Raw genomic sequence first — 23,555 nt, 5'->3', positions numbered from 1 at the left:
TTAGTTGGATCGTACAGGAGAAAAGGAGCGTATTTCTAGCCAAATGACAAGTGCATCAGGAAGTAGGGCTGAGCTGCCATGTTTATAGAAGAGGGTCAAGGAAAGCTCTTAAATATGCTTGTTCTAAAGTTCCTGCCCTCCTTGGGTGGAAATGGATACGGAGGAGGTTATTTATATTAGCAGAGAGGGTAGCTGGAATCCCTAGAAATTAATCTCCCAGATCTACATTGAGTCAAATAAACCTTCCTCCTTCCCTTTTGGAAATAACATACACTGTTGTCACTGACAGTCATAAATAAAAAGGGCTATGTGGCTGCTTAATGGTTTATTATACTAACCTTATAAACCAATTGTTTAGCGTAGCTGCAGATCAGAGGCCATGTGCAGCTTTCCCACGAATTAAAAATCCGAGAAATCCCACAATGCAGTACTTATTTCAAATTCAGGACTTTCAGGTGGGGAGTTAAGTTTGGGTTTGTTGATTAATGAATGGTTTCAGAGTGAGCTGAAAAAGCAATAGGCAGTTTCCATTGTCCTGTTTGTTTCTTTGCGCTTTACCTGGAAATGGCCACAAGTCAGAACTTAAGGTCAGCATGGATGACTCCCACTCCCTCAGCTTCTCTTGATCTTCCCTCAGTGTTCACAGACCTGTGGAGCTGGCACTCAGAAGCGAGATGTGCTCTGTAAGCAGCGCATGGCAGATGGAAGTTTTTTGGAGCTTCCAGAAACCTTCTGCTCCGCTCCGAGGCCAGTTGCCCAACAAGCCTGCAAAAACAAAGACTGTCCCAGCGAATGGCTTCTTTCCGAATGGACACAGGTATGTGGTATCTGAATAAGTGAGGTGTCCAATACTGGAAATAGATCTCATTGTCCAGAGGGGCCATCTCCTAGCGTCTTTTTTGAATTACTAATATCTGGTAAAAGTTCTTGAGACGAGACATGAAAAGCAAATCCTCATCACTAGAGGGTCTGATGAAGCAGAAACCATTTATAACAATGGGAGTCCTATGTCCAGACTGCAAAAAGAGGAGTCAGTTTTACCCAGCTATATCCCTGTGGTGGGGTTCTTGTCTTATTGGCATCCAGCATGACCACTCGCTCTGTGGCTCTTCTCTGGAGACTGGCTCCACTGATGTGGCGCAGTCCTCCAGCCAAACCATAAAGACCTTCCCTTCTGGGGTAAGCAAGAATCCAAACACAACATAATAAACTGACCTTTCCCAGGCCACCGCCTTCACTTCTGTTGATGGTTGAAAAGAGCGGTTTACCCTCCCCCAGGATTCCTCCCTGGGTTCCCTCTGTGGATGCAGGCTGATGCCAATAGAGCCCACCTTGGCATTTTCCCTAGATACAGGGAAGTGAATGGAACTTCTTCCAATTCTCTGTAGAAGCACCAGCCTGGGCCGCTAAAAGAGAAAAGGTCCACACACCTGGCCGCAGTCCTACACCTCTTCTGTCATCCCAGACTAGTGCTTTCTCCTGCTTTTCATGCACCTCTGAACCTCACCCCCTCAGTGTCACAAGCAGACTTTTATTCCACTGAACTCACTTGTGCCTCCACAGCATTCCCTTCTCCCAAGCTCCTCCATGGGCTACGTCTCCAGCTCTCTTAGAGCAGAGCCCTACCCCAGGTCCTGACAAATCCCTAGTCTTCCCTCTTACTGAGGAACAACCCATCTTTTATCCTGCTTTCCCTCTTCCCAGCAAGCCATGCTCTCAGGCACATGCTCCCTAATGAGTCCACAACCCCCAGAATACCAGGCCTCAAAGAGACCAAGGTCAAGTGACAGAAGTGCTGGGCTGTCCCTGCCCTTTAAGGGATAGTACACCCTGATACATTGGCCCTGCTCTCCTTGTACCAAATTCTGCTCTCACTTACACTCATGCAACCCGACTGAAGTCAAGGGGCTGCCTGGTTTGCAAGTGAGAGCAGAAAACGGTCCTTTGACTTCAGAGGAATTATTCTACATTTACACCAGCATAACTGAGAACAGATTCTGGTCCTTTAATGACAGGATATTTTTAAACTCTTCCCCCTTTTAATTCCCCCTTTCTCCTTCACACAAGGAGATGGTTAATAACTTCATCATGAAGGAGGCACCAGTTGTGCTGGGGAAAGGAGCTGTTCCACTTCGACCCCACATGTGGCGATCTCTCTTGACATTCCAGTCAAATAAATGGATTTTCTAATGAAATCTGTTGCCAGGACACACACACCCATTCTGGCAGGAAAGGGGTAATTCTATTCCCATCCCTCAGCCTATCCCCATCGCAAGGAGTACAGCTTTAACATTTTTACTGTACATTATTTACATTAAAATCCATACAACTCATGTTTCTCCTGCTGGCACTTTTTAAAATTGATTTTTTTTTCTCCTCTAAGTAGCCTTTCGTTTGGTTCTTTCTTTTTCTCTGATCATTCTTTTCCTTCCTCTCATTCTGTCTCCCATGCCCAATTCTGTAACAGACCAACAGCCACACATGCTGGAAAAATACTAGGTATGGTGGCTCCCAAGAAACTGTGTGCCAGATCCAGGATTGGGTTGAGCCTCCTGAGCTAGGGCTAAAAACTTTTTCATTGCATGAACACCAGCTCAGTGGACCACCAGCAGTTGTTTCATGGACCATAATCCACAGACCATAGCTTGAGGAAAACTGCACAAGGGCATCTCTTTTGCATCTTATCATTGCATCATTAATCTCCTAGGTTAATTTTTAATAGTTCTACAACAGTAAAAGAGAAAATCAAAGGTTCGATGCAATCTGAAATTTTTTTGCCCAGGGCCTCCCAGAGGATTCAGGGGGCCTGGGGCAAAGCAATTTCAGGGGCCACTTCCATAAAAAAAAGTTGCAAAACTATAGAATATTATATTCTCATGGGGGGCCCCTGCGGGACCTGGGGCAAATTGCCCCATTTCCCCCCTCCCCCCCGGTGCGGCCCTGTTTTTGCCAGTTTGCATCAAATTTGACAATGTAGGGCTAGATTGTGTGTTGCCCTTGAATGTCTGTGAGCAAGTACTTTTCCCTCCACTTTGTGTGACTGCAAAACAGCCACACGCAATAGCAATAGCTGTGAAGTAGCACAGTGACTGCTTGCTTCTGCTCCCCTTTCCAGAGAGAAGTGTGCTGAAGAGAAAGCAGGAAAGAAGAAAGGTTATGGCCCTGCCCTCTTTGCACTCAGAGCTGAGCTAATGCTCCAAGGAGAGCAATCTGCTCTGTGCCAATGAATGCATCAAATTGCTCAACCCCCAGGCATAAGGAGCCGTGCTGGGAGAGATTGTGCCTTTGATGCTTCTCCTGGTGGAGCATGGCTCCACACCAGGGGCAGCTCTATGTATTTTGCCGCCCCAAGCACGGCAATCAGGCAGCTTTCAGTGGCATGCCTGCGAGAGATCCGCTGGTAAGGCAGATTCGGCGGCATGCCTGCGGGAGGTCCTCCGGTCCCGCGCCTTCGGCGTACCCGCTGCCAAATTGCCGCTGAAGCCGCAGGACCAGCGGACCGCCCGCAGGCATGCCGCCCAAGGCAGCCTGACTGCCGCCCTCACAGCGATCAGCAGGCCACCCCCCGCGGCTTGCCGCCTCAGGCACGCACCTGGTGCACTGGTGCCTGGAGCCGCCCCTGCTCCACACTTCCCCTTCTACAAAGGTGTGGTTTAAAAGCTTGATCTTAAGGTACATGTAGTACCAAAATGGAGCTTATTTGAAGAGGACAAAAAAGAAACACTGACAGTGGGATTTTATATATAATGGAAACAGACACTCAGCCTTCACAAGAGCAGCTCACTCACATCACTACTATAGTTAAGGTTGCCTGACAATTCCCAGTATAAGACCCAGTTTTCAATTGCTTGTATAATCAATAGAGGACACTCCCCTCCAAAACCTGGAGTTGATCTCAAGAGTGGCCGAGTCTCTACATTCTTCTGCTTTCAGCAAATATGTATGAAACCCTTTGGCAAATGTGTGTCTTATCTCCCTGCTAATGCAGGGTTTGCACAAAGGATGACAACCTACTACTGCTATCAATTACTCCATTGTCTCAAGAGGCAGAAATCTGTGTGATGGATTCAACCCTTCTGAAGACCCAAACTGGGGAGTCAGTATGGTTCCACATGATAGTATTTTAGTTGTTTCAGTTTGTTTAAAAAAAAAATAGGAAATTACATAGAAAAAATCTACATTAAAAGAATGCTGAAGTTGTAAAGTCAAATGCTCAAGAGTTAGGAAATACCAGAATTATGGTTACCCATGCTACCTTAATTCATCCTGCTTGTGCATATCCATTATGATAAAGTCTTTAATTACATTGGCCTGTATTGCTTTTTCCACAGGACCCCATATATAGTTTTTTTGGATATAACATAGATGTACAGTGTGTTTGACTACAACCTAAATTAACAGTGCAACCTTAGCATTGGTCTGCTAAACCCAGGGTTGTGAGTTCAATCCTTGAGGGGGCCATTTAGGGATCTGGGGCAAAAATCAGTGCTTGGTCCTACTAGTGAAGGCAGGGGGCTGGACTCAATGACCTTTCCGCCCGGCTCATGAGACAGCTCATGGTGTCCGACACCATCAGGTGGTGCAGAGACATTTATACTGAACACATCACCGAACACCGCCAATACCACACCGAGTAACTGAGACCGCCGACCAGGGAAATAACCCACTCCCTTCCCTGACGGACCAAGGGACGCACCCCACCCACGAACCTATCCGCTCCACCGATACTGACTTGGACTCCTTATTCATTCCATGGATGGCGTGCCCCCTTATCCACTGACACTTTAAAAACCCTTGCACCCCAATCTAGGTCTATGCCGGTTATGCGATATGTATGTATCTTTTCATCCTTACAAATGATATCTGTAACTCCCCATAACCCAAGCCTGACCCCAGATGTACAGTACCTTCCCTCTCAACCTGTGTATATTTCATTTCAAACATTTACTTTAATAAAATTTTTATATCTGGGCAGTGGGATATATGTCAAACCTAATGCTTCACATATGATTTCTTGTTTTGTTCCTAGTGTTCAGTGAGCTGTGGAGAGGGCACCCAGACTCGAAATGCCATTTGCAGGAAGATGCTGAAAACTGGAGGTTCTGTCATCATCAATTCCTCAATGTGCCCACCTTTGCCTCTCTCGTCTTTAGTCAGGTCCTGTGCACTAGTTGCTTGCACAAGTGAGTACACAAGAAACTTGGGTGTGTTTGTGGGGAGAGGGCAGGAGCTCCACCACTAAGTATGTGGTACTACAGATTGCTAAGTGTACTGCAAGGTGCTGGGAGCCCTCTGCTCCCAACTACCTCACTGGGAGTCAAAGGTGCTCAGCATCTTGAATGACTACTGGGTCCTGTATTTCCTTATTTGGGCCTTTCTCCCGTGGTTTATAAGGAGAGCTGAGTGGCTGATGCTTTGCCAGTGTTGGCTGTGAACCTAGCAACAAGACAAAATAGGGAATGGGACCTCTAATGGTAATTATTAGAGGTGGGTCTGAGCCAAACCCCCTGAATCAGAACCTCTTCCATTTTGATGAGGAGTGATCCAGATTGAAACCCAGATCTAACTTTCACAATTAGGGTTTGGAGGCATAATACCCTCTTGGCAGTTACAATGTCCTCTCTGCCAGGGGCTCATAGGGAGTAAGGGCCACCAATGAAGCACTGGCTGTGGAGGGTGTGTAGTCATGGTGGTTTGAGGACATGCTCATTTAGCACATCCCCTCAGCAGCCTGTGATAACTGGGTTCCTATGGAACCTTACAGCAGAAATTAAACCTGCTTTCTTGGTAGAGACCCTGTGGGAAGACAGTAGGCAGCACTCCTGTATGCAGCACTCCTGAATACACTTGGATGAAGCGGGATAGTCTGGTGCAGGGAGATTTAAAAACAAATCTGTCCCTACCTCTACAATGAGCTGAATCAGAATCCCAGATCCAAAACCTCATAAACTTTGGGTGGAGAGGGAAAGAGAAGCAGAAGCTTTGAAATCCAGAGCCAAACCCAGAACCAAATGTCCAGATTCAAGACGTCTCTGCTAATAATACACCTATGCTGTGCTTCCCATGGAGACATGTTTTTCCTTTGTCTGGCAGAGAGGTCTGGAAGCTGGAGAGCCCCGCATAACTAATTAAATCTAATATTATGCACTCTGGGGTTTTAAACCTACTGTAAACAGATTTTTTCTGTTTAATATGAATCCCTGAGGTAGTAACATTTTCACTCCTTCTCAGTGCTATGAGATACAAAGTTGTGGTGCCATGCAGGGCCTGAATGGTAAACATTTAACAAGAGGAACTCTCCTTCCCTTTTGTCCTTTCTCTGTGTTTATTAACCCACATTCTTCATTTAAATACTCACCCAACAGGGACTGTGTTTCCCCATCAAGTTCTCCTCTCAGTCCAATCCCTGACACTACGGCTCCTACATTTAACCTCAGCAGGATGACATTCGTGTTGCTAAATTGCACCTTGTTATTTCTTGCATTTTGATGGTGGTAGCTTGATGTTCAGCAGCTGGTAACCTATTACTCCCATAAAACGTAATAGGTGAAATTACTGCCAGTGCCAAAATAAGTGGCTTGTTTTGTTTAACAGTACCCCTGTGCTAATATTATTAGTTACATTTCAGGGCACAACAGGCCGGCTCAAAAGCAAAGCCCCCATATTATGGCCCTGAAGAATGTTTACATCCAGACAAAGAAGCAGAAGAAGCTACACTTTATCGTGGGTGGCTATGCCTATCTGCTGCCCAAAACCTCTGTTGTCCTCCGATGTCCAGTGAGAAGGTTCCGTAAATCAATGATCACTTGGGAGAAAGACAACAAGCAACTCCTCAGCTCAGTTCACATTACCATTGCACCGTACGGGTACATGAAGATCCACCGTTTAAAGCCTTCAGATGCTGGGACGTACACCTGCACAGCAGGGCCAGCGCGGGAACATTTTGTGATTAAACTAATTGGAGGCAACAATAAGCTCATCATCAACCAGCCAGCTGGGATTAGAGAGGAAGAGGGTACAAGGAAGTCCAGTTTGAATGAAGCCTTGCACACTCAGGAGAAGCATCAGAATGGGATTCTCTTCAATAGGAGCAAGGCCGAGAAACGAGGGCATCTGGCTGATCCTAGCAGCCAGTACGATGACATTGTCTCAAGACTTCTGAAGCAGAGAGGCTGGCCTGGGGAAAACCTGGAATCCTGGGAGGCTCAGGAGTCGACAGAGAGAAATGCCTCTTCAGAAGAGGAGCAGAGTCAGGAGTACAGCCTTCCGTTTACCATGGTCACGGAGCAGAAACGCTTGGATGATATCATAAGGAATTTGTCTCAGCAGCCTGAGGAACTTAAGGATGTCTACAGCAAGCAGCTTGTTGTGCAGCTGGCTGATGACATCTTCAAGAGCCATTTGGAAAATCAAGAATCTGGTTTCATACCCCAGAGGAGAAGAATTGGTTCAGCTATAGCAGAGTTCCCTTTCCGCAAACATGTGTCGGGATTCACTAGTTCCTTGAGAATGTCGTCTGCCGAAGCACATCTGCCTACTTCAGTGGAGGTGGGGAATGGCTCACACAGGCCCCATCGAAAGCCTGCAATCCTCAGGAAGATTTCTGCAGCTCAGCAGCTCTCAGCCTCTGAAGTTGTCACCCACTTGGGACAGACAGTCGTCTTAGCCAGTGGGACCCTAAGTGTGCTGCTTCACTGTGAGGCTGTTGGGAACCCAAAGCCCACCATTAGCTGGGCTAAAAATGGAGCAGAGGTGCAATACAGTGACAGGTAGGAGAAGTACTTTCAGTTCCTTTTCTTTTAGGGCCTGTCTACATTACTAATAGAACCATATTTAGCTTTAGTCTGGTTACATGACACAGATAAGGCCACACTTATGCAGTGGCAAGCTGGACTTTAAGTCTGTAGCTCGGTACCTGGATTCTGGAGCAGCCTGGTGTTACAGACAGGAGTCTGTGGGGCAGTTTCATTTAAATAAAAAAAAATCAATTAATTGTGAAAATGAGACAATCAGCACAGTGCTCTGTATTATTTATTTTGATATTAAATTCACCACATGGGGAGGTGCAGAGAGCAATTTTGGGTAGTGGTTTAAACACATTTGCTGGATGTTTCTGCCCAAATGATTAGCAATGAAATAGTAAAAACGAGATTCTGGGGTACAATTTTCTGGCAAGGAGTGAATTCTGTGGTTGCTGATTAGGGTCCCATCTCCACTATGAATTGGAGCGATGTTTGTAACTGCACTTTATCCAGGTTCTCTGATGAGGCTATATTCCTACAGTTTGTGACCATATCTAAAACTGTTTTAGAAGATGGCTGCAACATAGTTTATATCCAAAATCACCAGTTGCCCAGTTGTGCTATAAGAGTGATTGGAAACAATACTCAGTCCATTGGTAGGGTAACTGTCTTGGTATTGAACATGATTTCAGTTAACCTGGGCAACTTAGCAAAGCATGGTCCATGCCAGAGAACCAAACTGAGTTGTTTACTACTGTGTTTGCACATAGATGTCAGTCATATTTATTCTTAATATGGTAGGATCATGCTTAACAGCTGTTTTCAGGCATCATTGCTACAAGCATAATATGATTCTCCATTCCATCAAAGTCTTCTGCTTTGACTAGGTGCATCATGACTGCCAGTATGCAGAAATGCATCCGATGAAGTGGGCTGTAGCCCACGAAAGCTTATGCTCAAATAAATTTGTTAGTCTCTAAGGCCTGGTCTACACTACGAGTTTATCTCTATCTCTAATTTAGCAGTGTTAAACCAAATTAACCCTGCACCCGTCCACACAACGATGCCCTTTACTTCGATATAAAGGGCTCTTACTATCGATATCTGTACTCCTCCCCAACAAGGGGAGTAGTGCTGAAATCAGTATTGCCATTTTGAATTAGGGTTAGTGTGGCTGCAATTCGGTATTGGCCGCTGGGAGCTATCCCACAGTGCACCATTGTGACTGCTCTGGACAGCAATCTGAATTTGGATGCACTGGCCAGGTAGACAGGAAAAGCCCTGCGAACTTTTGAATTTCATTTCCTATTTGCCCAGCGGGGAGAGCTGATCTGCACAGGTGACTATGCAGTCCCAGAATCAAAAAAGAGCTCCAGCATGGACTGTACGGGAGATATTGAATCTGATCTCTGTATGGGGAGATGAATCTGTTCTATCAGAACTCCATTCCAAAAGACGAAATGCCAAAACATTTGAAAAAATCTCCAAGGCCATGATGGACAGAGGCCACAACAGGAGCTCAACACAGTGCTGCGTGAAACTTAAGGAGCTGAGCCAAGCGTACCAGAAAGCCAAAGAATCAAATGGACGCTCACGGAGGGAGAGGCGACTGATGACTGTAGCTATCCCACAGTTCCCGCACTCTCCGAAAACCATTTGAATTCTGGGCTGAGCTCCTAGAACCTGAAGGGTCAAAAACATTGTTGCGGGTGGTTCAGGGTATATGTCATCAGCCACTCCCCTCCCCCTGTGAAAGAAAGGGGAAAAAATCATTTCTCGCCTTTTTTCAATGTCACTGTATGTCTGCTGGATGCTGCTGGCAGACGCAGTGCTGCAGTGCTACACAGCAGCATCCTCTTGCCTTGCGGATGGCAGACGGTACAGTATGACTGATATCCATCATCATCATCCCGTGGGTGCTCCTGTCTGGCCTTGGTGAGGTCGGCCGGGGGCGCCTGGGCAAAAAAGGGAATGACTCCAGGTCATTCTCTTCTTTAAGTTTTGTCTAATGGAGATTCAGTCCTGCCTGGAATATCATGGCAGCTGGAGGCTTCTGCCTCAGGCTGCTCTCCCAGTCAACAGCACCGCGCGGTCGTACCTACCCTAGCCTACTCCTTGCTACCAGGGCTCACAATCAGATACTTAGACCTCTACATTTTGCTGCAAATACAAAAATTAAGCTGCCGTTTAGAACTGTCCCCCAACATACATATCCTGGGACATTTTGTATTTTACCAGTGTCAACCAAAGGCCCCCACACAAATGGAGATTCAGTCCTGCCTGTGCTTCTATCCTAGTGCTTGTCACAGAGTCCCATTTTCAGCTATAGGCTGAGCAAGTGCAGAATGGTGGTTCACTCTACTTCACTGTAAGCCAGCCGCCCTCCCCTCCCCTCTTTGATCTCTGCTTGCAATAAAGTCAGTGTTGTTTCTTCTTCATGCATTCTTTATTACTTCATCACACAAATGGGGGGACACTGCCACAGTAGCCCAGAAGGGGTGGGGGAGAAGGGAAGCAACGGGTGAGGTTGTTGCAGGGGCACCCCCTAGAATGGCATGCAGCTCATCACTTCTGCGGGATGTCTGGGGCTCTGACCCAGAGCGGCCATTTTCCTCTCTGGTTCTTTAGTAGGCTTGCCTGATATTCTAGGCTGGACTGACTCTCCATTAGACAAAGCTTAAAGAAGAGAATGACCTGGGGAATCATTCCCATTTTTTTCCTGGCACCCCCAACCGACCTCACTGAGGCCGGCCAGGAGCACCCATGACAGCAGTAGACGGTACAATATCACTGGTAACCATCATTGCCAACTTGCAAAGCAGCAGACGGTACAGTAGAGCCGGTAACCGTCTTTGCTAACTTGCAAAAGGCAAGGGGATGCTGCTGTGTAGCGCTGCAATTCTGCGTCTGTCAGCAGCATCCAGTAGACATACTGTGATAGTGAAAAAAGGCTGAACGGGCTCCATGGTTGCCGTGCTATGGTGTCTGCCCGGGCAATCCAGGGAAAAGGGTGTGAAATGATTGTCTGCCGTTGCTTTCACGGAGGGAGGATTGACTGACGACATTTACCCATAACCACCCGCGACAAATTTTTGGCCCCATCAGGCATTGGGATCTCAACCCAGAATTCCAATGGGCGGGGGAGACTGCCGGAACTATGGGATAGCTACCCATGGTGCAACGCTCCGGAAGTCGACGCTAGCCTTGGTACATGGACGCACACCGCCGAATTAATGTGCTTAGTGTGGCCGCATGCACTTGACTTTATACAATCTGTTTCCAAAAAATCAATTTCTGTAAAATCGGAATAATCCCGTAGTGTATACATACCCTAATGTGCCACAAGTACTCCTGTTCTTTTTACTCTTTGAGTGTGGCTTGAGAACAACTGCAGGAAAAATACTGTCCATAGTCCTCCATGTTAATTTGCTAATGGCTGAAATGCTGCAACGTCTGCTGAGTCCAGCCTTTATCCTTGATTCCTCCAGTGTCCTTCATAGCACATATTTCTCTGATACATTTCGCATATACAGAACATACACAATTGCTGTTTGCGCTGCTTTGTGACAGACTGGTAGCCACAGATTGGGTTGAGCTGCATTTCTAGCCATCATTAGCCCCTATAGAATTGATATGGGAACAATCATTGATTTTTCAGGGTGTTTTCACTAGACAGGAGTTCAAGTGAAGGGGCAGGTAAAGGAAATATGGTTTGAAAAAGCCACATTTTTTGTTAAACCCTTAGACATTGGAAATGTTGCTAAAATAACTTTGCTGTATGAAAATGCCATATTTCATTGCATGAAGAATGCTGTGTCCTATCTTCCGTTATTTGCTAAATGGAAAGAAACGTGCACACTCCTATAAACCTTTAGACTGACCCCCTCAAGTACCCATTTGCAACAAATTTTTGAGAGCACTATGAAAGACTAGTACATACTGACCATTATTTACACACACACAAACACACAGCCACTTTCTGTTCTACTTATGTGCTTAGCTATGTGTTGGTAACATGTTGTTATCCTGTATATACTTGGGATTTTATGGTTTATTCCAAGTAGCATACAAGAGGTGATGGTGTGCTTGGAGGCAGCTACATTAGCTGATGTAGTACAAGCCAGCTGTCCAGGAATACGCGGCCAGTTCCCTCTGCATAAGTTATAGGAGTGAGGTTAAACATCTAAATCTGGTCAGCTGGGTAGGCCTGGGAAATGAGAAGAAACGAGGAGTCTAGTCTCAAGGGTAACATTAATTTCAAGCACTGTTGCTGTGGAACATCTAGTAAATTCTTCATTTATCAAAGGTGCAGTTTGTCCCTGGTTTAGATATACAGTTAGTTTGCTTGCTCCTTTCTCACTTTCATGGTTGAATCACTTCCAGACTCAATGGTTTCTATAATTTATTGGCACTTGCAGTGTCATTGCCCTTTCAACTGTGCTTTTTCTGATTCTTTTTCTTTTCTCTTTCTGGCAGATAGAGTGCTAAGTCTGACAAAAAATGAGAACTATTTTCTTGGTTATGAGAACAAGAATGTATCTCTTGTGGAAACCACATGCAGTCTTAATCAAGACTTGGGCCTATGGTATACATTTGGTTGGACATAGTCCTGTGAAAATATCTTTTTGGCCCCCAAAAAGTTGCATGCACAGATTTCCATTGCCGGTGGTTACATCCTGTTGGAAATCTGCCATCAAGTGATTTTTTCTGTTTGAAACTACTGTGATTTTTGTGGCATGCTTTAAAGGGAATATAGGTTACATAAAGTCCACCTGTGGTTTATGTTGAATATTAGACTCATGAGAAAAATATATATTTATCCCACACCATATAAGAAACCATAATTTAGCAACAGATGGTTTACTGTTTTGTTGGTAAAGAACAAATAGCCTTTGATTTCTAAAATTTAATTTAAATAATATATATTTACTATATTTAGGGTTGCCAACTTTCTAGTTTCTCAAAACCGGACACTACAAAACCAAGGCCCCCCACCTCCCTGTTCAAAGGCTGAACTCACCATAAAGAGAAGAGGGAGGTTGAAGGAGACTGCGTCTCTCCTTCTCCATCCAGCAGCAGCTCCGAGGCAAAGAGTTTGCAGGGAGTGATGGGAGTGGGGGCGGAGGGGGGAGCTTCCTGCAGCTGGAAGAGGTTCCCGGAGATGGGGAGTAGCCCTTGCAGGGGAAGACCAGGAGGAGGAGGGTGGTGGTGGTCAGGGACTCTCTCCTCAGGGGGACTGAGTCATCTATCTGCCGCCCTGACCGGGAAAACCGAGAGGTGTGCTGCTTGCCAGGGGCTAGGATTCACGATGTGACGGAGAGACTGCCGAGACTCATCAAGCCCTCGGATCGCTACCCCTTCCTGCTTCTCCACGTGGGCACCAATGATACTGCCAGGAATGACCTTGAGCGTATCAGTGCAGACTACGTGGCTCTGGGAAGAAGGATAAAGGAGTTTGAGGCACAAGTGGTGTTCTCGTCTATCCTCCCTGTGGCAGGAAAAGGCCAGGGTAGAGACCGTCGAATCGTGGAAATCAACGAATGGCTACGCAGATGGTGTCGAAGAAAAGGGTTTGGATTCTTTGACAATGGGATGGTCTTCCAAGAAGAAGGATTGCTAGGCAGAGACGGGCTCCACCTCACGAAGAGAGGGAAGAGCATCTTTGCAAGCAGGCTGGCTAACCTAGTGAGGAGGGCTTTAAACTAGGTTCACCGGGGGAAGGAGACCAAAGCCCCGAGGTAAGTGGGGAAGTGGGATACCGGGAGGAAGCACAAGCAGGAGACTGCAAGAGGGGAGGACTCCTGTCTCAGACCGAGAAAGCGGGACAATCAGCGAGTTATCTTAAGTGCCTATACACAAATGCAAGAAGCCTGGGGAACAAGCAGGGAGAACTAGAAGTCCTGGCACAGTCAGGGAATTATGATGTAATTGGAATAACAGAGACTTGGTGGGATAACTCACATGATTGGAGTACTGTCATGGATGGATATATACTGTTCAGGAAGGACAGGCAGGGCAGAAAAGGTGGGGGAGTTGCGTTGTATGTAAGAGAGCGGTATGACTGCTCAGAGCTTCGGTATGAAACTGCAGAAAAACCTGAGAGTCTCTGGATTAAATTTAGAAGTATGAACAACAAGGGTAATGTCGTGGTGGGAGTCTGCTACAGACCACCAGACCAGGGGGATGATGTGGACGAGCCTTTCTTCCAGCAACTAACAGAAGTTGCTAGATCACAGGCCCTGGTTCTCATGGGTGACTTTAATCACCCTGATATCTGCTGGGAGAGCAATACAGCAGTGCACAGACAATCCAGGAAGTTTCTGGAAAGTGTAGGGGACAATTTCCTGGTGCAAGTGCTGGAGGAACCAACTAGGGGAAAAGCTCTTCTTGACCTGCTGCTCACAAACAGGGAAGAAATAGTAGAGGAAGCAATAGTGGATGGGAACCTGGGAGGCAGTGACCATGAGATGGTCGAGTTCAGGATGAGCACACAAGGAAGAAAGGAGAGCAGTAGAACAGAGACCCTGGACTTCAGAAAAGCAGACTTCGACTCCCTCAGGGAACTGATGGGCAAGGTCCCCTGGGAGAATAACATGAGGGGGAAAGGAGTCGAGGAAAGCTGGCTGTATTTTAAAGAATCCTTATTGAGGTTGCAGGAACAAACCATCCCGATGTGTAGGAAGAAAAGTAAATATGGCAGGTAACCAGCTTGGCTTAACAGTGAAATCCTTGCTCGTCTTAAACACAAAAAAACAGCTTACAAGAAGTGGAAGATTGGACAAATAACCAGGGAGGAGTATAAAAGTATTGCTCAGGCATGCAGGTGTGAAATTAGGAAGGCCAAATCACACTTGGAGTTGCAGCTAGCCGGAGATGTTAGGAGTAACAAGAAGGGTTTCTTTAGGTATGTTAGCAACAGGAAGAAAGTCAAGGAAAGTGTGGGCCCCTTGCTGAATGAGGGAGGGAACCTAGTGACGGAGGATGTGGAGAAAGCTAGTGTACTCAATGCTTTTTTTGCCTCTATCTTCACAGACAGGGTCAGCTCCCAGACAGCTGCACTCTGCAGCACGGTATGGGGAGGAGGTGACCAGCTCTCTGTGGAGAAAGAAGTAGTTCGGGACTATTTAGGAAAGCTGGACGAGCACAAGTCCATGGGGCCGGATGCGCTGCATCCGAGGGTGCTAAAGGAGTTGGCCGATGAGATTGCAGAGCCATTGGCCATTATCTTTGAAAAATCATGGCGATCGGGGGAGGTCCCGGACGACTGGAAAAAAGCTAATGTAGTGCCCATCTTTAAAAAAGGGAAGAAGGAAGATCCAGGGAACTACAGGCCAGTCAGTCTCACCTCAGTCCCTGGAAAAATCATGGAACAGGTCCTCAAGGAATCAATCCTGAACCACTTAAAGGAGGGGAAAGTGATCAGGAACAGTCAGCATGGATTCACCAAGGGCAAGTCATGCCTGACTAATCTAATTGCCTTCTATGATGAGATAACCAGCTCTGTGGATGAGGGGAAAGCAGTGGATGTGCTATTTCTGGACTTTAGCAAAGCTTTTGATACAGTCTCCCACAGTATTCTTGCCAGCAAGTTAAAGAAGTATGGGCTGGATGAATGGACAGTAAGGTGGCTAGAAAACTGTCTAGATGGTCGGGCTCAACGGGTAGTGATCAATGGTTCCATGTCTAGTTGGCAGCCAGCATCAAGTGGAGTGCCCCAAGGGTCGGTGCTGGGGCCGGTTTTATTCAATATCTTCATTAACGATCTGGAGGATGGTGTGGACTGCACCCTTAGCAAGTTTGCAGATGACACTAAACTGGGAGGAGTGGTTGATACGCTGGAGGGTAGGGATAGGATACAGAGGGACCTAGACAAATTAGAGTATTGGGCCAAAAGGAATATGATGAGGTACAACAAGGACAAGTGCAGAGTCCTGCACTTAGGACGGAAGAATCCCATGCACTGTTACAGACTAGGGACCGAATGGCTGGGCAGCAGTTCTGCAGAAAAGGACCTAGGGGTTATGGTGGACGAAAAGCTGAATATGAGTCAACAGTGTGCCCTTGTTGCCAAGAAGGCTAATGGCATTTTGGGTTGTATAAGTAGGGGCATTTCCAGCAGATCGAGGGATGTGATCATTCCCCTCTACTCAGCACTGGTGAGGCCTCATTTGGAGTACTGTGTCCAGTTTTGGGCCCCACACTACAAGAAGGATGTGGATAAATTGGAGAGAGTCCAGCGGAGGGCAACAAAAATGATTAGGGGGCTGGAGCACATGACTTATGAGGAGAGGCTGAGGGAACTGGGATTGTTTAGTCTGCAGAAGAAAAGAATGAGGGGGGATTTGATAGCTGCTTTCAACTACCTAAAAGGGGGTTCCAAAGAGGATGGATCTAGACTGTTCTCAGTGGTAGAAGATGACAGAACAAGGAGTAATGGTCTCAAGTTGCAGAGGGGGAGGTTTAGGTTGGACATTCGGAAAAACTTTTTCACTAGTAGGGTGGTGAAGAACTGGAATGGGTTACCTAGGAAGGTAGTGGAATCTCCTTCCTTAGAGGTTTTTAAGGTCAGGCTTGACAAAGCCCTGGCTGTTGATCTGTCTCCTTATTTCCTCGTGCGGGTACTGTAGTTTTGAGAATGCTTGGTGGAGATTTTGTAGGTGTTGGTCTCTGTCTGTGGGGTTAGAGCAGATGCGGTTGTACCTCAGTGCTTGGCTGTAGACAATGGATCTTGTGGTGTGCCCGGGATGGAAGCTGGAGGCATGAAGGTAGGCATAGCGGTCGGTAGGTTTTCGGTATAGGGTGGTGTTAATGTGTCCATCAATTATTTGCAAAACTTCAGGACCAGACTTCAAAGAGAAACTGCTGAGCTCCAGTTCATCTGCAAATTTGACACCATCAGCTCAGGATTAAACAAAGACTGTGAATGGCTTGCCAATTACAGAACCAGTTTCTCCTCCCTTGGTTTTCACACCTCAACTGCTAGAACAGGGCCCCATCCTCCCTGATTGAACTAACCTCGTTATCTCTAGCTTGCTTCTTGCTTGCATATATAAACCTGCCCCTGGAAATTTCCACCACTTGCATCCGAAGAAGTGGGTATTCACCCACGAAAGCTCATGCTGCAAAACGTCTGTTAGTCTATAAGGTGCCACAGGATTCTTTGTTGCTTTTACAGATCCAGACTAACACGGCTACCCCTCTGATACTAGTTTCTTTTGGTAATCCTCAGTGGGGTCAGAGGGTAATGGCATGTCTGATATGGGCTCAATTTGAACCAATTTGACCTTCCAATGGAAGACTTTATAACCCATTATCTAGCCCAACAAGCCACCTAGTCAACCCAAAAGCATACATAATTACTAATATATAGTTCTACTTCTATCTGTATACTGGACAGGCCAAAAAAATAAGAGCAGTGGTTGTTTTTTGTATTTGCTCATGCAAACTAAACATACATCGTAAAAAGTTTCAGTGGCTGGACAAATATGTTTGATGGCACTTGCAGGAATTCTGATCCTTGACTTTACATTGTCACTTTTTACACTATAGTATTAAAAGAAGTGTTACCCAGGCTGACATCATCATGTGTTCTGTCTAGCTTCATCCACTATTCAGGGCCAACTCAGTTTCAGAGGAGGAAAGTGCAAATTCTGGCACATTGGCCTTCTATAAATGATGAAAAGTTAATATAGGCAAAGAAGGTATTCAGATTAGCTGTCTTAGAAATCAAGTCTGAGGAATACAGATCTTTGTAAGAGGTTATGAATTGCTCAGACTCATAGACTTTAAGGTCAGAAGGGACCATTATGATCATCTAGTCTGACCTCCTGCATAATGCAGGCCACAGAATCTTACCCATCCACTTCTATAACAAACCCCTAATCTATATCTGAGTTACTGAAGTCTTCAAATTGTGGTTTGAAGACCTCAAGCTGCAGAGAATCCTCCAGCAAGTGACCCATGCCCCATGTTGCAGAGGAAGGCGAAAAACCTCCAGGGCCTCTGCCAATCTGCCCCGGAGGAAAATTCCTTCCCAACCCCAAATATCAATCAGCTAAACCCTGAGCATGTGGGCAAGACTCACCCGCCTGCACCCAGGAAAGAATTCTCTGCAGTAACTCAGATCCCATCCCATCTAACATCCCATCACAGACCACGGGGCATACTTACCTGCTGATAATCAAAGATCAGTTGCCAAAATTAATTGCCAAAGTTAGGCTATCCCATCATACCATCCCTTCCATAAAATTATCAAGCTTAGTCTTAAAGCCAGATATGTCTTTTGCCCCCACTACTCCCCTTGGAAGGCTGTTCCAGAACTTCACTCCTCTAATGGTTAGAAACCTTCGTCTAATTTCCAGTCTAAACTTCCTAATGTCCAGTTTATACCCATTTGTTCTTGTGTCCACATTGATGCTAAGCTTAAATAATTCATCTGCCTCCCTAATATTAATCCCTCTGATATATTTATAGAGAGCAAGCATATCCCCCCCCCAACCTTCTTTTGGTTAGGCTAAACAAGCCAAGCTCTTTGAGTCTCCCTTCATAAGACAGGTTTTCCATTCCTCGGATCATCCTAGTAGCCCGTCTCTGAACCTGTTCCAGTTTGAATTCATCCTTCTTAAACATGGGAGACCAGAACTGCACACAGTATTCCAGATGAGGTCTCACCAGTGCCTTATATAACGGTACTAACACCTCCTTATCTTTGCTGGAAATACCTCGCCTGATGCGTCCTAAAACTGCATTAGCTTTTTTAACGGCCATATCACATTGGCGGCTCATAGTCATCCTGTGATCAACCAATACTCCGAGGTCCTTCTTCTTCTCTGTTACTTCCAACTGATGTGTCCCCAATTTATAACTAAAATTCTTATTATTAATCCTTAAATGCATGACCTTGCACTTTTCACTATTGAATTTCATCCTGTTACTATTACTCCAGTTTACAAGATCATCCAGATCTTCCTGTATGATATCCCGGTCCTTCTCTGTGTTAGCAATACCTCCCAGCTTTGTGTCATCTGCAAACTTTATTAGCACATTCCCGCTTTTTGTGCCAAGGTCAGTAATAAAAAGGTTAAATAAGATTGGTCCCAAAACTGATCCCTGAGGAACTCCACTAGTAACCTCCTTCCAGCCTGACAGTTCACCCTTCAGTACGATCCGTTGTAGTCTCCCCTTTAACCAGTTCCTTATCCACCTTTCAATTTTCATATTGATCCCCATCTTTTCCAATTTAACTAATAATTCCCCATGTGGAACCGTGTCAAATGCCTTACTGAAATTAGATCTACTGCATTTCCTTTGTCTAAATAATCTGTTACCTTCTCAAAGAAGGAGATCAGGTTGGTTTGGCATGATCTACCTTTTGTAAAACCATGTTGTAATTTGTCCCAATTACCATTGACCTCAATGTCCTTAACTACTTTCTCCTTCAAAAATTTTTCCAAAACCTTACATACTACAAATGTCAAACTAACAGGCCTATAGTTACTCGGATCGCTTTTTTTCCCTTTCTCAATTGCTCTAGCTTCAGTAACTTTATAAAAGGTGTCTTGTGTTCCAAATATTCTCTAATTTCCAATGATAGGAACCCTTTGAATACGGGAACCTGAGAATGAGGAGTTTCTATATTAGGCATTTGTTAGATGCCATCTGAACTACAGAATTAGTCAGTATGGCTCAAAATATATGTTCTTGGAGATGATGCAGTGTAGGGCAACCAAGATCAGACAGATTAAAATGTGGAGGGAATTGGAGTATTTTCATAGGGGAAAACAGTTTTTTAATGACATAGGTTATAAAAAGGATTGTTACATCTGGTAGGTATTTTTTCACAACAGATAAGACACTCAAAACCTAACAATAAAAACAGGACACTAGGAGTAAATAGGAATCTCAGGGCAGTATGGTTTCATGCAAAGGATAATAATGTTGAAGAAGTTTCCAAGGAAAGCAATTGAAGCAAAAAGTGTTAATGAATTCAAGAGAAACTTAGATTTATTTCTGGAGAAGGAGGGGATTGAGAGACATGCTGAAAAAGCCAGAAGGTCAAATGAAGCAGATTTTTTTATTATTATTATTAAGGCAAGTGTGTTGAACTCATTTGGCCAGAACTTGAGCTGGATCAGCAGCTACATTGATATCAATGGAGCCAATTTACAACAGCTGAGGATCTAGCCCCTTATGTTTTTGTCTTCACCCCAAAACAGATTGGAAACACCCAGAGTTAATTAACTGTTGTACCAGCACTATAGTAGCATTAAAACCAGGACCAGCTAAATTAAAGAAATGTATTCCTACCCTGATGGTGATGTGGACTTTTTAGAAAAGATTCCTATCTGTTTTGTTTTTTTAAGTGTGTGTGTGTTACTTTAACCAAAGGGATCAATCAGTCTGTCTGTTTATATAAAGCCCTGAGTCTATATTTGTGAGGTGAGTGGGTTTGTAACATACACATTTTTAGCCCATGAAGCCTCATCAAGAGTCAGCTGAAATGCTTAAACCAGTTAAATCAGCCACGATTAAATATGATGGATACAAAGATACCTCTTATGCATCAACATCAAGTGTTTTTCATTTTGACGTCAACACAATGCTTAGCACTAATGTGTTTGCTTTGCTGTTGTCTGGATTCTTTGATATATACCCGAAAGCAAAGTGAAACCATTTCTTTGTTGTTATTTGGAAGGATGCTACTGCGGGGGAAAATTGCAAAATCTTGTGGGTTTAAAGTCATTTTTATGTGCAGATTGAACCAATAGACCTCTAACTACCAATTTTTTGCATGCCAGCAATGTTTGCATATGCAAAAATTGCTGGCATGATCTCACCGGCTCGCTGAAAATTTGCCCCTTAAATTCACAACTTTTTTAAGAGATAAAACAATCCTTAAATCTGGAGGAGGGGCATCTATCAACTATTGTTTTCTTTTGCTACACAAGCATGTCAGCAATTTAAATATGAATAACGTTTTGGCTTGTAAATGACTCTGCATTTCACTAAGCACTTGCAAGACATGGTTGGCACAAGCTGAATCTTTATTATTGTGATTATTATTTAAAAAATGAGTTTTAAAGGAAATCAGACTCCTCTCAGAGCCTAATAGAATTCAATGGGTGGCCTGAATCTGGTTTGTTTTAGAGAGCTACCACCCATGGTGCTGAGCAGGATCAAATATCCCTAGCCTTGTGGTCCATGAGACAGCAGTTTTCATTCAAGAAAGAAAACTCTCATCCGCTCAGGGTTAGTGGATCAGACTTTGATTGCATGACTTGGATGGGCTTTTTCCTTCCATCTCTCTTCTCACTCCCACTCCCACCGTTGTCTGTGTTAATCACCATCTTGGCTAAGGGTTTTATGCAGAACAGCTGCTGAAAGTTTCTGGTGAATAAAGCAAATTTGTCATTAGGTTTTGTCATTAGTTAAATCTACGACTGAATGGAAGTAGGTTCTATATTCCTACCTTAACAGGAAATACCTAGTGCTGCAGTTGAGGACATTTGATATACGCGGTGGTTGAACTCTCAGGGCCCATTTTGATCTCACTTACACAGCATAAATCAGGAGTCAGTGGAGTTACACTGACATAAAACTAGTTTGAGAGGGTGTAGAACCAAGCTTTAGTGCTCTCAGTTCATACAAAGTTCCACAGTGTATAGCAGGGTGACCTGGAGTCTGTTCCCACCTCTGCCACTGCCTTGCTATGTGGCCTGGGTCAACTCACTTCACCTCTCTGTGCCTAGTGTTGTCAACTCTCACAATTTTTAATCACAGGTCTCTCAGTGTTTTCCTTAAAGACCCAATGTTGAGGGCCCTTTGATTATGAGGGAATCTGTTTTCTTTTCTTGTTTTCTTTTTTCTAAAGTAGGTTCTATTCCCCACTATTTCAGAGAAAAGCTTGACAATGTGACTTCAAAAAGCTCCAAAAAGACAAAGAAAATAAGGAGAACCCCAAATGTATTATTTTTAAAACCTCCTGATTTGCAAGCTAAACTTATGAGTTAGGACGTCCAGAATCATAACTTTTGAAGACGTGGCATTGGCGATAGTGATACCTCCATTTCCACTCCCACCCCCTGTTTATCTTGTCTCTTTAGAAGGTAAGCGCTTTGAGACAGGGACTGTCTCTGGCTATGATTTTGTACAGTGCCTAGCACAGTAGGGTTTCAGTTTCACTTGAGGCATCAAGACGCCACCAAAAAACAAACAATAACTAATTATAGAGGTTCATTCCATTTTAAAAGATACTACCCATTTGAGAGAGAGTCCCTAAACTTAAAATGGTGAGTATTGCTGGAATCTGTAAGCGCTCTAAAAACTAAATTAATATTTTAAAGTGTGATTACTGTAGCAGTTTAGCAGTACCTCAAGCCTCACAGTTGTCTCCAATTTATATCATTTTTGTGAGATAGTTTGTAAGAAGCAAAATGTTATGTTAAAATTTGAATGAATAAAAATATGTACCACCTTATTGTGCAGTGTTGTTAAAAGGTAGGGTAAATCATTTGTAGAAAATCTGGCAATTATTTTAAAATGTGACCTGTAAAAAAGAATGGAAAATATAAAAGGTTTAGAAAGCCTTTGTAGTTATTACCAGTATAGGCCATGAACTGGAGTCCTGCTCTTTGTGTGAATTGATTTACTTAAGTAATGGTAGCATTGAAGATTTCCATGCGAGAGAGTTTAAACAAATTGTATCTTACAATCCAGTTGTGAAGGTACCTTTTTCTTTAAAATCAATTGAATCATTCTCAGGGTTTCAGTTATTTATGGTATAAGGCGTGATCCTGATACCGCTTAAATCAGTGGAGCAGAATCAGACCCATCATTTGCTGTTGATTGGTCTTCAGGATTCACCAGATTCATTGTCCAATACAGAAAAATGAAAGAGGGCTTTCATACTGAAAGCAGTCCAAAAAGTGCAGTTAGCTGCTCTTACATGCTACACCTGGCCCACACTCCAAGGGATGTCTAGCTAAACCAGCTAGCTAGCCTCTGTTTCGCTAAGGTACTTACCTGGCCAACAGTACCATAGTATCTGAATACCAAACAACCTTCAGTGTATTTATCCTCACTATTCCCCAGGACATAAGGCAGTGCTATTATCCCCTTTGTACAATGAGGCACAGAGAAGCTAAGTGGCTTGCCCAAGATCACACAGGAAGTCTGTGACAGAGTGGAGACCCCATTTTTCCAAGTCCTAGACTAGTGCCCTAGTCCTTGGACCATTCTGCCTCTTCCATCAGCAACCTGTTGCAGCAGGGTTGAGAATGAAATTAACCTGCATCTAATCACAATCGCCACATAAGATGTTTAACCCCTGATTTTCATAACTTTATTTCTTTATTTAAACAAAATCTGCAGGCCCAAAATGTGAGAAACTGTGCAATTTACTTGTCATTCTATGTCTCTTTAAACATAACTCTTAAATCCTTGCGAAAGTGTTTTCACACAGACTTGCTGAGACCTTCACCTCTGTATTTCTCTGTTGCTCCAGGATGCTCCTTCAGCCAGATGACTCTTTGCAGATTCTAGCACCAGTGGAAGCTGATGTGGGTTTCTACACCTGCAATGCAACTAATGCTTTGGGATCTGACTCTGTCTCCATTGCAGTCACCTTAGCAGGTAATGGAAAAGTTATATCAATTACACAGAACTCTTTCTGCTACTGGTATGTTATTATCAAGTACAGATGGGTACGCGCATTCAGATATTATGTAACTAAAACAGAAATTGCAAAATCCTAAAAACAATAATAAAACTCTCCAAAGCTCACCAAAATAATCCCCAAACTCTCTCTCAACCCCC

At 44.5% G+C, this 23,555-nt stretch overlaps 1 protein-coding gene and 1 long non-coding RNA gene across 6 annotated transcripts in view; one reads left to right on the top strand and one right to left on the bottom strand.

Annotated features, from left to right (window-relative positions):
- ADAMTSL1 (ADAMTS like 1) overlaps positions 1 to 23,555 on the top strand; it is a 649,946-nt gene that overhangs the window by 569,041 nt on the left and 57,350 nt on the right. For all 5 annotated transcript variants that reach the window (XM_039544630.1, XM_039544629.1, XM_039544631.1 and 2 more), the window contains 4 exons: positions 638 to 817; positions 5,030 to 5,183; positions 6,629 to 7,769; positions 23,245 to 23,372. In XM_039544630.1, the coding sequence (XP_039400564.1) occupies positions 638 to 817; positions 5,030 to 5,183; positions 6,629 to 7,769; positions 23,245 to 23,372 (1,603 nt within the window). The remainder of the gene's footprint in view (positions 1 to 637; positions 818 to 5,029; positions 5,184 to 6,628; positions 7,770 to 23,244; positions 23,373 to 23,555) is intronic.
- Positions 21,017 to 23,555, bottom strand: part of LOC120408090 — a 41,627-nt gene continuing 39,088 nt past the window's right edge. Inside the window, exons 3-4 of the long non-coding RNA XR_005600413.1 lie at positions 23,221 to 23,364; positions 21,017 to 21,128 (exon numbers count right to left, since the gene is read on the bottom strand). This is a non-coding gene — a long non-coding RNA (uncharacterized LOC120408090). The remainder of the gene's footprint in view (positions 21,129 to 23,220; positions 23,365 to 23,555) is intronic.

Source organism: Mauremys reevesii, linkage group 6 (assembly GCF_016161935.1).
Source record: "Mauremys reevesii isolate NIE-2019 linkage group 6, ASM1616193v1, whole genome shotgun sequence".
NCBI classification, from domain to species: domain Eukaryota; kingdom Metazoa; phylum Chordata; order Testudines; family Geoemydidae; genus Mauremys; species Mauremys reevesii.
This window is presented reverse-complemented; position numbering and strand designations above follow the sequence as displayed.